Source organism: Anas acuta, chromosome 1 (genome assembly GCF_963932015.1).
Source record: "Anas acuta chromosome 1, bAnaAcu1.1, whole genome shotgun sequence".
NCBI lineage: Eukaryota > Metazoa > Chordata > Aves > Anseriformes > Anatidae > Anas > Anas acuta.
In genome coordinates, this window is record NC_088979.1 from 203,005,075 (window position 1) to 203,017,451 (window position 12,377).

Below are 12,377 nucleotides of genomic sequence, written 5' to 3' on the forward strand. Positions count from 1 at the left end.
TATTTATCAGCAGCATGCTCCTCAGAGGAATATCAATCCTGGGGTAAGTGATAATGTAACCAAAATAATTCCCTATCGTCGAGTTTTTACACAAAATAATGAGCTTTCTGTTACTTTAGTACCTACCGGATTGATCTTCAATAAAAAAGCGATCTCTGGTCTGTGAGCTGCAGTGGGTGTTTTAATTTAATTGTATTTGTAGTATTCTGTACATATTTAAAGGTCAGTACCTTTTGGTCTGGGAGCATCGGTCCTCTCACTTTGGCAGAGAAGAGGGGTCAGAAGATGGACCACGCTGTGGGATGGAGGAGAATTAGGTTTCATTCCAGCTAGATCAGTCTGTGAACTAGTGGCATGCTGAAATAACGACTTAAATCAGTAGTACCAGGTTGGTTGCACGGTTATTGAGATTATCTCTTTGCCTGGCCACGTTATCACAAAGGCAATAAATGAGGAGTCAGAGCTGTGCCTGTCAAAGAGTTTGGCAGGAGAACATCCCTAATGGGGTACTACCATCCCTAATGGTAGGCCTGCCCACCCCCTAATGGGGTAGGTAGGCTTTCTCAACAGGGAATGGCCAACTCAGGGTCTTCCAGGTGTCCTCAGTTTGAACGTGCCTTCAGACCTTCAAGAACCTAAAGTCTTGGCTATTTTATCCCTAATTGCCTCAGGTCTGAGCAACCAGTTTGGGATTTGCCATTTGTCCATAACCAGTGTCTACTTCGAAGGCTTTCAGGTATTTCTTTGCTTTGTGGAAGCTCACCAAATCATTCATTCTGGCTATTTGAAGCTTCAATCACCGAGAGAAAAGAACAGTTATAGTGTCATATGAAAATTAAACAAGCTGGAGCGTAAATTTGGGCAGAATGTCTGAAAGAAAAAAAAAATCTTAATAAGGTTTTGGAACTTCTTATTTTTGCTGTCATTCATTTGTTTGAGAAGGGAATTTCAGGTCGTATTATCATCATTAAAAACAGGGGTAGTTGATGTTATGCACTTCCAATGACATGTCTTCAGTTTCTTTTAATGGTATTTTAGAGGAGATCTGATAACAAGAAGACAGAAGAAAGCCTAGGGAAGGTGAAAGTTGTAGGTTTCTAAATCAATCCATATAGCTTTTTGAGGCTTTATGTTCTTTATTACGCACTTTCAGCCCAGGTAAGACAGTCCTCATAGGCAATTAAGTTGCGAGTTAGAATGAATTAAGTTTTGTGAAATGGTTTGCCTTTTTTTTTTTCTTCTTTAATCCAAATGACTGTCATTTACAAAGAGATACTTCATTTTACTGAAAGTGCTTTTCTGTCTAAGGGGAATGCTTAATTGCAGCCACAAATCACCTCAAATGCTTTCATAGGAAGATAAAATAAGTTAAAAATTGTGCATCATTTTGAAAATGCAGGTTCTGAATTCAATATAAGATGCAGATTTCTACTTTTTAACTCATCTGCTTTCTTCAAGAACTCTGTCCTAGCCAGACATTGTGTAAAAGTCTTCTTCCAGACATCCCAACAAGCCTTTTTAGGGTCCGAACCAACTACCAGGACTGTCTACAAGTGACCATTATCCAAAAACTGGTAACAAACCTCTCTGCATTTTTTATTCAGATAAAGCATCTTTGCATTTTGTAGGTCTAGAAACTACGGTAGTTATGATAAATAAGTGTAATTGCTCAGCATTAGGGGAATTTTCTATCCCAGCTGTGCCACGTGGTTCATTCTCAGGCATTTAGAGAATATACCCGCACAGTGTGTTAACCTTTATGGGCTTTTTTTCAGTTTTCATGTGCCGGTGAGAGATGATTTTAAATGCAGTTGTTGATACTGTTTCAGAAACCCCACTATATTACAACCGAATGGTTCTTTTTCTAGCAGAATCATCGAAGCAAATGAAGTGTGAATAAAGCTGTTCCTCCAAGGCCTTCTTTATGGCCTGTTTTTACAGGGAGAGTTACCTCAAATTTCACTCTTTGGAGAGGAAAAAGAAAGGAGTAGGGGATAAAAGTCCTGCCTTTCACCATCGTGGTGAGGTTTTCGTGGTCATTTGGTTTGATGCATGTGCAGATACGTCCAAAACCCATTTGAAGAGCCATGCATGCATTGTGTGTCCAGATCTACCTCCCTTGGTGCTCCACGTCATGAAAATGCTAAGAAGGTTTCACCTCTTTTATTTTTATTCACTCTTTCCAAGAGTATCGTCGACCAAAGTGTGATTCTGTATCAGGTATGATGGTTCACACACGGACATAAACGTCGATCTCTGGGATAGCCATGGGTCAAATTGCTTTTCTGACATCTTAACAGTTAAGTGGTGAATGTGTGTGAATAAATGGAAGCATTTATGGGAAGTACTTTTAGGATATTTTGCTTAGATTCTGGCTCTTAAACATTATTTTTTCTTTATAAAGATTAAATTATGTTAGGATAAGTTAACCAGAAGTATTTGAATTTTAAATAAATAAATAACACCGCGTGTGCCTGTGAATGTGTCTGCGAAGCAGAAAATAGAGAGTATCTGTTAGGTCTTTAATGCCACCCAATGCTTCCCATTTATAAAACTTCACTTTCTTGTAATTTGGCTGGTCTTTAATCGCCAACTGGGGCTAGATTTAATTTTAGAAAAAAATATCTCTAAAATACTTATTCTTTCTGAGAAAGAGAAGAAATACACTGCACATGTTAGCAAATTCTGGTGACCTTTTCTTTGGAAAATCTTCAGGCTGGGAATTCGCATCTTCGCATTTCTCAGGAAGAGCTCGTGTGTAAAGGTTGGGCCTTTCGCCGTTCCTCTGAAAGCACACCAAAATTTGGCTGAGTTACACAATTTTGGAGAAGTGCAGTGCTCACACCCTTGTCAAAAGCTTCTAGTTGATGATGGCTAAGCTTCTGGATGGGCACAGCTCTGCTGTGTCGAAAAAGGACTGAGCTAAGGGCAAGGACCTTGCAAAGGTGCAGGTTCTGAGCCAAGGGATTTTGGGGCTCCCATACCTGCAGGGCTGCCCGGAGGAGGGTGTTGTCTGCTCTAAGAGCCAAGAAGAGAGGAGAAATATAGAAATGTAGTGGTTTTGGGATTCAGGAGAATAAGAGAACCGGTGGCCAAGATCACAGAAGCAGGAGTATCCTGAAGAAATGAGAGGGAAGAAGAACGAAGCTCGGTGCCAACAGCTTGGTGGGACTCAGCAGCAGAAGTTTCTTGTTTCACATCACAGGGATTTGCTGCTACGTTGCTCCAGCCATGCAGTAAAGGGTTGCAGAGTCCGAGCCCGGTGACATTCACCCATTGAACACTGACCTTCAGGTTCCTGAAACAACACAAGGATCTGCTGATGAGAGCAGTAGTGTGCCACTGTAATTTGTAATTATACCACAACATCATGCACAGCAGGCCAAAACAGGGTGACACAAGTCACTCCAATCCTTTCTTTCCCAGACTCTTCAGTGTTCGATTTCGCATCCTTAATTCTCTTAAGAAATACATCAAATCAATGTTTTCCAATAAATAATCTATTTCTGATGGCAGTCTGTATAATCCTGCCAATGCAGAACACACACAGTGAGTCACTGCTGCAGTGTAAAGTGGTAGGAGGATTCTTGGTGCAAATCTGTGCATTTATATTTGGATATTTATATCTTTTTTTATGTATTTATATCTTGCTCAGCCATCCTGGTAATGTGCTCGAAGGGGTTTTCCTCCTTGGCAGGGTGCAGGTCGGAGCTGAGCAGTCGCTGCCTCGAGTGCTGTGTCCGCTGGGACCTCCTGCAGTTCGGACCCCTGGCTGGTGAAGATGTGATGAGGACAGGTCGTCCTCACATGCATGTCACAGCAGATAGGACCCCATCCTCCTCCTTCTTTTATGCTGTATTAAGTGGTAATGTAGTCGTACCACTAGAATATGAAATCTCTGAACTTTTAGGGCTCTTCCCCACTGCAGGAGATGCTCAGACATCCATATGCTTTTCTTTACCTTTTCTCTCCGTCCATTTTCTTCTTTGGAGATCTTTTGATTAAATGAAGACCTCAGAAAGTGTCTGTTTTTCATTACCATTATCATTGAATCGAGCTATCCTTGAACATTCAAACTGAAGGTCTCTCACCCATATCCTCTTGTCCTCCGTGCCATGCACAGCTTCATTCTTAATAACTTTTTCCTGCTATCAAGTTGAAATCTGCTTTCCTAAGCTCTTGACCATTTGTTCTTTATCACAAGTGTTGCTGAGCACTCATAAAATCCCCTCTTGCAGAGTCATTGCCATCTAGTAGCTTTCTCCTAATCTGTGATTACTTCGTGGTTTGTACCAAGTGAAATAAGGATGTATTTTTTGATCCTTACCGGTACGAAGTGAACCACGGTTGTCTTGTTTACGCCGAGAAATTAAAGCCTGTTAGAGCACGTCAACCACCAGGAATTCAGTTATCTAATGAAGATAAAGTTTGCTGGAGATCGAAGCGTGGGTCTTTAGGAGAGATCTGAGCTGGTGATTAATGCCAGGTACTGGGAGCCCAAAGTTCTTAATTACACCTTTTGGTAGCACTGACCTTTCCTACGGCCTCGTGCAAGCAATTCACTCTCTGCTGTGGGAAACACTTAGAAACTCCATCAAGCTATTACGGGATAAGGAGTTTACCATAGGTCAGCACATCCGAGCTCTTCTAGTTTGCTGGAAGTTTGTATGTGGCCGTTCTCCCTCTAAAAGTTGCTTTGCATTTGTGTTGGCTTAGCCATTTTTAAGCATTTTAAAGGATTATAGAACGGCGAGCTGTTCCCTTCACTTTATTGCAAGTTGCTTATTTCAAATTCAGGTTGCTTTGTCTCGCCTTTCCCATCTGAAAGAGACACGGTGGTATTCAGCTACATGGTGCAGGTATTATAAGAGTTAATTCACTTTTTTTTTTATGAGTTCTGTGCATCAAAAGCGCAGTGTAAATCAGGTTACGGAGAAATTGGAGTATATTACAAATTTGTTGGCAGACACGGAAAAAATGCAGTAAGTCAGTTTAATGTGGCTCCATCAGCCGTGACAGCAGTCCCTTAAGAGCATCAGCGTTTGTCACCCAGAGCTGGTGACATTAGTCCTATTATTTCAGAGAGAAGCTCAGGGGTGGTCGCTCTGCTCCCTTCCCAAATGACTCCACAGCTTCCCCGTTTGATAAAGCCTATTCACATTATCGATCTGTGAAAGGCAAGGAGTAAAACTGCCGTCCTCTGCACTTCTCTCCATGCAGCATCTCCCCTTGGAGAGGCGGTTTTCAGACTTCATGCAAAGGGTCCCTCTACAGAAGCAATATCTGCATCGCCAAAATGCGTCGCTCCGGACTGATGGAGTCAACACAGCAGAGGCTTTAGGGAGCAAATTGTTTAGATTTGAAAGAAATCATGCTGCTGCGATTGACAGGGGCTCTGGAGTCAGTCCTTTGAAGGGAAGCTGCCTCTGGAATGCTGAACGTGGAGTTGAAAATTTATGGGCAATAAAACAGAACTCGTTGAAGTTTTGGGGGACATGGTTATTCCCCAAAAGTCATCCCTAAGTTAATGACTTAGCGAGGTCATCCCTAGTAAATGCTAGCCACTCTGAAACTGTTAGAAATGTCTCAATGGACGGAAAAAAATTGGCTGCAGTGAAGAAGAGGTGGCTTTCAGGGTGCAGAGAGTGAGGCCACGTACATTGGGACATCCAGGTTCAAACACTTGCTTCTGCTACTGATCTGTAAATCAAAGATAAAAGCAATCCCAGCCCATCCAGAAGGGGAATTAAAATATAACAGAGAGCAAGGCACATGCATGCGGTGATGACAAAGACAATAAAATTACCATCCATGTTTATTTCACAATATCTCAGTCTGTTAAGACCACTGATACTCAATCCCTAATTAGTTAAATAGATACAAATTTGAAGGGGAGACTTATTTTGTTGCCTCAAATGTAAATGAAAATCCTGATGGGGTAGTTTCTAGAAGAAACTCCTAGCTGGTAAACAGATGGCATCACTGAGATAAAGATATTTTGCAGGAGGAGATGGCAAACGTTTTGTGCTAAAATATTCCCGGAATCGGTTTGCTGCTCTGCACACACAGGAATGGGATCCTAGAATGGAACAATAACGCATAATAAAAATAAAGCATAATACAGACAGACATAATGCAGTATGACAGTGGCATAATATACATTGCATTGCTTCTTTTTTTTTTTCTTCGTGGTATCTCTAGACTTCGAACTAGAATATGTTCATTTTAGAGATGGAGAACTCACCTGTGGGAATTGAGTGACCAACCCCAGAAGGAAGTTTGCCTTTTCAAAGTGATTTCTGACATCCTGATTATTTTGGGGGGGGTTATTTTAAAAGAAGAGGTCTTTCCAGTATGTCTCAAGTAGAGCAAAGTCAGTGATTTTTGAACGGGTAAACAGGAATCATGTGTAGTGTGTGGATTCTCACCAGTTCTTCATTTTGTTGGTTCTCCTTCTCCAGCCATTGAGTCTGTCTCACCAGCTGTTGGTGTTTTATGGATATTTTGATGGCCACCTCATTTTTTTTGATGGCCACCATCTTTTCTACACCTCACGCCTCACTTCATGGTCTGTCTGGTCTCCCCCACTGCTGGTGCTCAGCTCTCAGATGTAGGGATTGGAAATGCAACACGAACACATTTAACTACGTGATTGAACCACATTGCGTTTTTCCTTTCGTGTTTTCCAGATTTATCAAGGAGATAGAGCACGCCATGGAGCTCGGCCCGGCCAAACAGTGCCCGCTCCGTGAGTTCCTCACCATGTACATCAAGAACATCTTCCTCAATCAAGTCCTGGCTGAGATCAACAAGGAAATCGAAGGAGTCACGAAAGCATCTGATCCCCTCAAGATCCTGGCTAACGCAGATACCATGAAGATCCTAGGGGTGCAGAGGCCTCTCCTGCAGGTAGGAACTGAGATCTGAGTGAGTGATCTCTTCCTGTCCATCTAACCAGAACCCAGTTGTGTATCTGACATAAACACACAAAATTTGTCTATTAATGTTAACTGCAGTTTCTTGCAGTGTTACTTCTAATATACATAGTCTTTCCTTTTCCAGTCTCTACACACAGGTGCGTAGGTGAGTGTGTCTCTCTTGATAAATATGCCAAATATGCAACTAATGGAATCCTTACATCTTGCCTGACACATCCCATTATTAAAGCACCTGGCTGCCATCATGATGACTCGTTACCAGCCTTAGAGCCCTACAAAAAAAGCTAATTTTCAAGGTTTCTGATGATGTGTGTCTCCCTTAGAACTTCTGGGGATGCTCACAAATCACAGAGCTGTGCAATTGGACTAAACACACATGGCAAACTACCAGGGAGGAGCAGAGACGAGGTTTTGCTGCCTCCCAAGCGCAGTGTGTTTGTGATTTATGTGGTGCTGGTGCAGCGAGGCAACTGTATTGCTTCCTCAGCCAGATAAGAGAGATTTGAGAGATTCGGCTTTGAAGTCAAGAGTATTTGTATGAGAGGTCTCTTATGAAACAGATTTTAAAGCTCTGATGTGGAGCAGTGATAATAGCAATAAACACACTTCTCAGCCTAACTACATGGGTAACAGGACAGTTCAGAAGCCTCAAAAAAATATTCTTTTATTATACTTGTTGCATGGGACTGAAAGGAATGAATTAACTGTCAGCTCCGACTCTTGCTGTGATTTGGGTCAAGCTCTTTTAATCCTTTTAAATAATTCCCTCTTATCTATAAAATCGTCTCCTCGGGGATCGATAATATTTACAATGTTCTTAAGAAACTTTGTGCATCTCCTCAGATTTGTACAGCTGCTTTCCACCTTAGTTTATATCATTAAAGTATGTGCATATTTTAATGATATCTAATAACAGCAATAACTGTTGTTAGTGTTATTATTTGGGAGAAGTCCCTAGGTTTTCTGCATATATTAATGGTTGCTAAAGCTGTGCCTATCTGGATGCTTTGGGGGTGGGTATAGGATGGTTCTTTCAGAGGCAAAGCAAAATTAGATTCCTTCTGAGCGTTTTCAGAAGTCTTTAGAGGGGAATGGGATCCTTAGAAGGGAGCCAGAATCTTCTCTACATGGTTTAGAAAATCTCCATGAATTAAAATGATGTCTTGGAGCAGGCACAGCATCCCTGGACTAGTTTCTTCCCAAGATACAGCTTTAACAGTGTTCTCAAACTCTGCTATCAAAACTGACAAGTGGATGAATAAAACCCATTGTAAACAAAAAACAACATAAAAATTGTTTCAGCCTCGCCGTTCACTGAGCATGCACAATGTAAGTTTGCAACAGGGCATTGCAACGAGAGCAGTTTATGGCTGGGTGTCTCATGTTGAGCCCTCTTGTGAGCTGAAGATGGATTTGATGACATTTGTCTTTTTTTTTCCCTTGGCACTGCAAAAGTATTGCCAATCAGGTGTAAGATGTTATAGTAAAATCGCAGCAGGAGTGGTTATGAAACAACAGCTGAGTATTGAAAACAACTTTAATGAGAACAGAAGGAGTTTTATAGATCAAGAACTCAAATGCGCTGGCTGGGCAGGGATAGCAGAGGCACAGCAGAGTGGGGAAGAAATGACAAAATACACCCTTGTTTTGCAGTTATCTGCAGTGCTAGTAATCCCTCACCACTGCAAGTGCCTAGCAGAAGAGAAATCGGCCAAATCTGTGACACTTGTAGAAGTCTTCCAAACCTTGATTTTCAGAACGGGGTAAAAAAAAAAAATTAGGGCAGTTCAGGCTTCCACAACAAGAAAACTATCTAAAGATTGGAACTGTGAGTTAGAATAAAAAGCAAAACTCTGCTTGTTCATAGTTTGAAGGCTCCATTGTGGAAGTTGCTTAAAGTTAATGTTGGGATAATAGAAATAATTAGGTGTATTGTGCTGTGCTGTGTATTGTTTGCCTTTCTTTTGTTTTGTCTTCTGAGCATCAAAGCGGGTGAGAGCCTGAACTCAGCCTGCGCAGGCGTCTGACCTTACTGAGAGCTGAAAGTATTTTACAGTAATATTAGCGAGTAAGCTTTGGAGCAGGACCATGAGGGCTGTTAACCTTACAAATTTGTTTTGGGTTCTAAATGCGATAATGTATTTCTGTGGACTGTAGCTTCGTTGGTAGCCAATGACAATGTGTTATATCAATACATTTTCTTAAAGTTCATTTGGGGTTGAAGAGACAGAATGGGTTGGAATTTTCTCGTCCGGTCCCTATAATTTATTTCTCATGATGGATGGAAATCATTTTGAACTGGAATTATTCTTGGTCAAAATGTACATGGTCAGAAGGTCTGCCTGTTCCCGACATTATAGAAGGGTAATTTTGTGAAAGAGAAGAAAAATTGCTGCCTCTTTGAACCAAGTCATCCAAATAGCTCCCTAAAATAATTTTATTGATTTTACATTAAAAGAAAAAGGGCTATTTCTACATTGACAGTGCTGGAGCCTGAAATCTTTGCCCTCATCGCATCATGGGTACAATGAAAATATAGTGTGTAGCGTGAATGATCCTTGCACCTCTCTCCCAGGGCTGTGTTACTTCTTCCTGCCTTGTGTCGTTCGTGGAGGGGTTCATGGTTCAGCCATCCCACTCCTTTCTATCCTGAAGATCTTTCAGAAGCTTCTGCAACAGGAGCTGGAGCTGTGATTTGAACACGACTGCAAGGATTTATCAGTTCCCACTGCACAGGCTGATAATAGCTGCTTTTTGATAACTATCAGCACATGTTTGAACTGAATTAGCTTAGAGATGAGAGGTTTTCTAGCATCCTCTGCCATCATGTCCTCACAGACGAATCCAGTTCTTTAAAGATTATGCCCCCCAAAAAAAGAATTCAGCTGCCCGTTGTAAATATTACAGTTAAAGAGGAGGATTGTTTTATTTTCCATTCTTCCAGCTTTACACATAAAATATTGTAAATCCGTCTCCTTTTAAGAGGGACTGAATAACCATGAAACTAATTTGTTTCAGAATTATTCCACATTAAACTTTATGCTGTAATTGTTTAAATCAATACCAAATTAGGCTACAAGCAGCTCGACAGCTTCCTCTAGCCTGTTCTTGTACGGTTCGTGTCGAAGTGATAAATCTTTCCAGCTAGGTGGGCGCTATTAGCAATGGCCTTGGACATGTGGTACCTCGTCTCCATCCAAAAAAACGTGCACGTTGCTTCTATCATAAAACTCTGTACCAGCAGAGTGGGATTTTCCCTCAAAACATCACCACAACCGTTGTTTTTTAGTGCAGAATTGCTCAGATGACGGGCACGAGAGCTTTCTGGCAGTGCTCCAGCGGCTGAAAACCCAGCAAAAAAAAAACAACAACTCCTTCAGAAGTCAGAGCATGCAGCTGTTTGCAGGATAATGACTTGCTGGAGCTAATTACCCCATCGCCCACACCGCTTACCCTGCGCACAAAGTCGCTCGCCTGTGACTTTCCAAGGAGATGTCGCTGGTGGCTTTGGCATGTTTTCTTCCCGTCAAATTACCGGGTATTAAGAAGAAGAATGGTCACAGTGAGTGGCATTTAAATGGCTCACCAGTAGTGAGTGGGTGCATGCTATGATAGCAAGTAGATGTTATTATTTATTAGTGTAAACAAATTAGTTGTCTTTTCAGGCTGGCTTCCAGCCATCAAAATCCATTAAGGCGCAGGCTTGGCTGATCAATTGGATTTTTCCCATTCAAGGACAAGTTTAGCTTCAGAGGCATCACCTGTGGTTCTGGTCCTTGCGTTTCAACTATTTTATGGTGATGTAGTGTCTGAAACAGTATGAAGTGCTTTGCAGGCGTTTTCATCTCTTGGTTCGTTTTGTTTGTACAGCCAAAATGTCAAGAGGTTAAGACTGACCGAGTCGGTGGCAGGGTTTCCAGCAGAACCCCGGAGTCCTGAATCCTGTTTTTCATTTGGAAATGAGAGACAAAATTATCTCTCTGTGGGAGTCTGAATCTCCCTGTTCCTTTAAATATTTCTTTAGATAATTCTTCCTCTAGGGGAAACATTTAGAGTAGTTACTGGCTTTTGTGGAAGCTTTTACAAGGCTCCCATGTAAGTCATCTGCAGATGTGTAAGTTCTCCACTGGAGGCTGATCGTGGAGCTGTAAGTTACATAAAAGCAATTGCTAGCTTTAGGCAAACCATTATGGCAGTGCTTCAATTTATTTTAAAAATCAAGTTTAACATGCACATTCAGTAAAGCCTAGGTAGGAGATGGCTTTAAGTTGCACATACTTCTATTGAAGCAAAATTCCTTGCAGGCAGAATTGTTTTCTTACTCTCCAGGAGCGGAAAAGCAAAGTCAGTTTGCACAAACCATGCTAAAGATGTGACTCAGGTTGGATGTAAAGGAAGCAGTTGCACATGTGAAGTCTCCGTGGCCTGTTACTAATCCCTGCAGTCCCTGGGTGGCTCTTCCACTGGTAGGTGCAACACCGCATTGGAGTTGGCCAGAATCCATATAACCCCACTTTGTAAATCCAGGGTAATATTCCATGTCTCTTATGACCTGAGACTCAACACCAAGGTGCTCTTGCCCATGTGATTTTTATCTACAACACGTGAGAATTGCTTCCCCGTTGAAACAAACTTTCTGAGAGCAAGTAAAATCATGGCTAATCTACCCAGAACATGCTCTATTAGAAATCAGCAAAGCAGAGAAATGTAAAAGCCCGAGTCCTGATCCCAAGCAGTGGAAGTTGGGTGCCAAATGTGATCACCTGAAACCACCTACTAGTTCTGTTCACCTCACCAAGTATCTGTTATATGATAGATATTATTACCAGTATTTCTAGATACTTAATAACAATTTTTGAATATGTACATACCCAGTATTGTAGGATCATAGCAATGTTGGTTGAAAAGTGACCTCTAGAGGTTGATCTCATCTGTCTGAACCTCCAGCCCAAAACTAAGCTCTGGCCAACACCAGGTCAGATCAGTCAAGGCTTTTTCTCAGAATCACAGAATGTTTTTGGTTGGATGGGATGCCTAGAGGTCATCAAGCAGGACCATGCGAGCTGCTTGCCCAGGAAGCACGACTCTCGGTAAGTCTTGAAAACTTCCAGAGATGGAGATTCTCTGGGAAATGGTTCTGCATTATTCTCCTGCTGGAAGGTTTTTTTCCTAGGTCTAACCTGAGTCTCCTGAGCCACATTTTTTGACTTTCGTCCTTTATTATGTCATGTGTATGATACACAAAGCAGACCAAGAATTTTCACTTAAATCACGTAGTATTTTTGCTTTGTGGAAACGCGAAGCCTACTACACACAGTTCAGCTCTTGCATCTGTGTAAAACATACTGTAGACAAATACATAATACAATGAGTGAGCAATGGGTAAATGAGTCAGGCTCAAAGGCTCGTAGTAAGTGGGGTTACGTCAGGTTTGCAGCC

At 41.6% G+C, this 12,377-nt stretch overlaps 1 protein-coding gene across 4 annotated transcripts in view; it reads left to right on the forward strand.

Moving 5' to 3' along the window:
* Nucleotides 1–12,377, forward strand: part of EXOC4 (exocyst complex component 4) — a 365,076-nt gene that overhangs the window by 261,693 nt on the left and 91,006 nt on the right. For all 4 annotated transcript variants that reach the window (XM_068670114.1, XM_068670116.1, XM_068670115.1 and 1 more), the window contains one exon: nt 6,690–6,909. In XM_068670114.1, the coding sequence (XP_068526215.1) occupies nt 6,690–6,909 (220 nt within the window). The remainder of the gene's footprint in view (nt 1–6,689; nt 6,910–12,377) is intronic.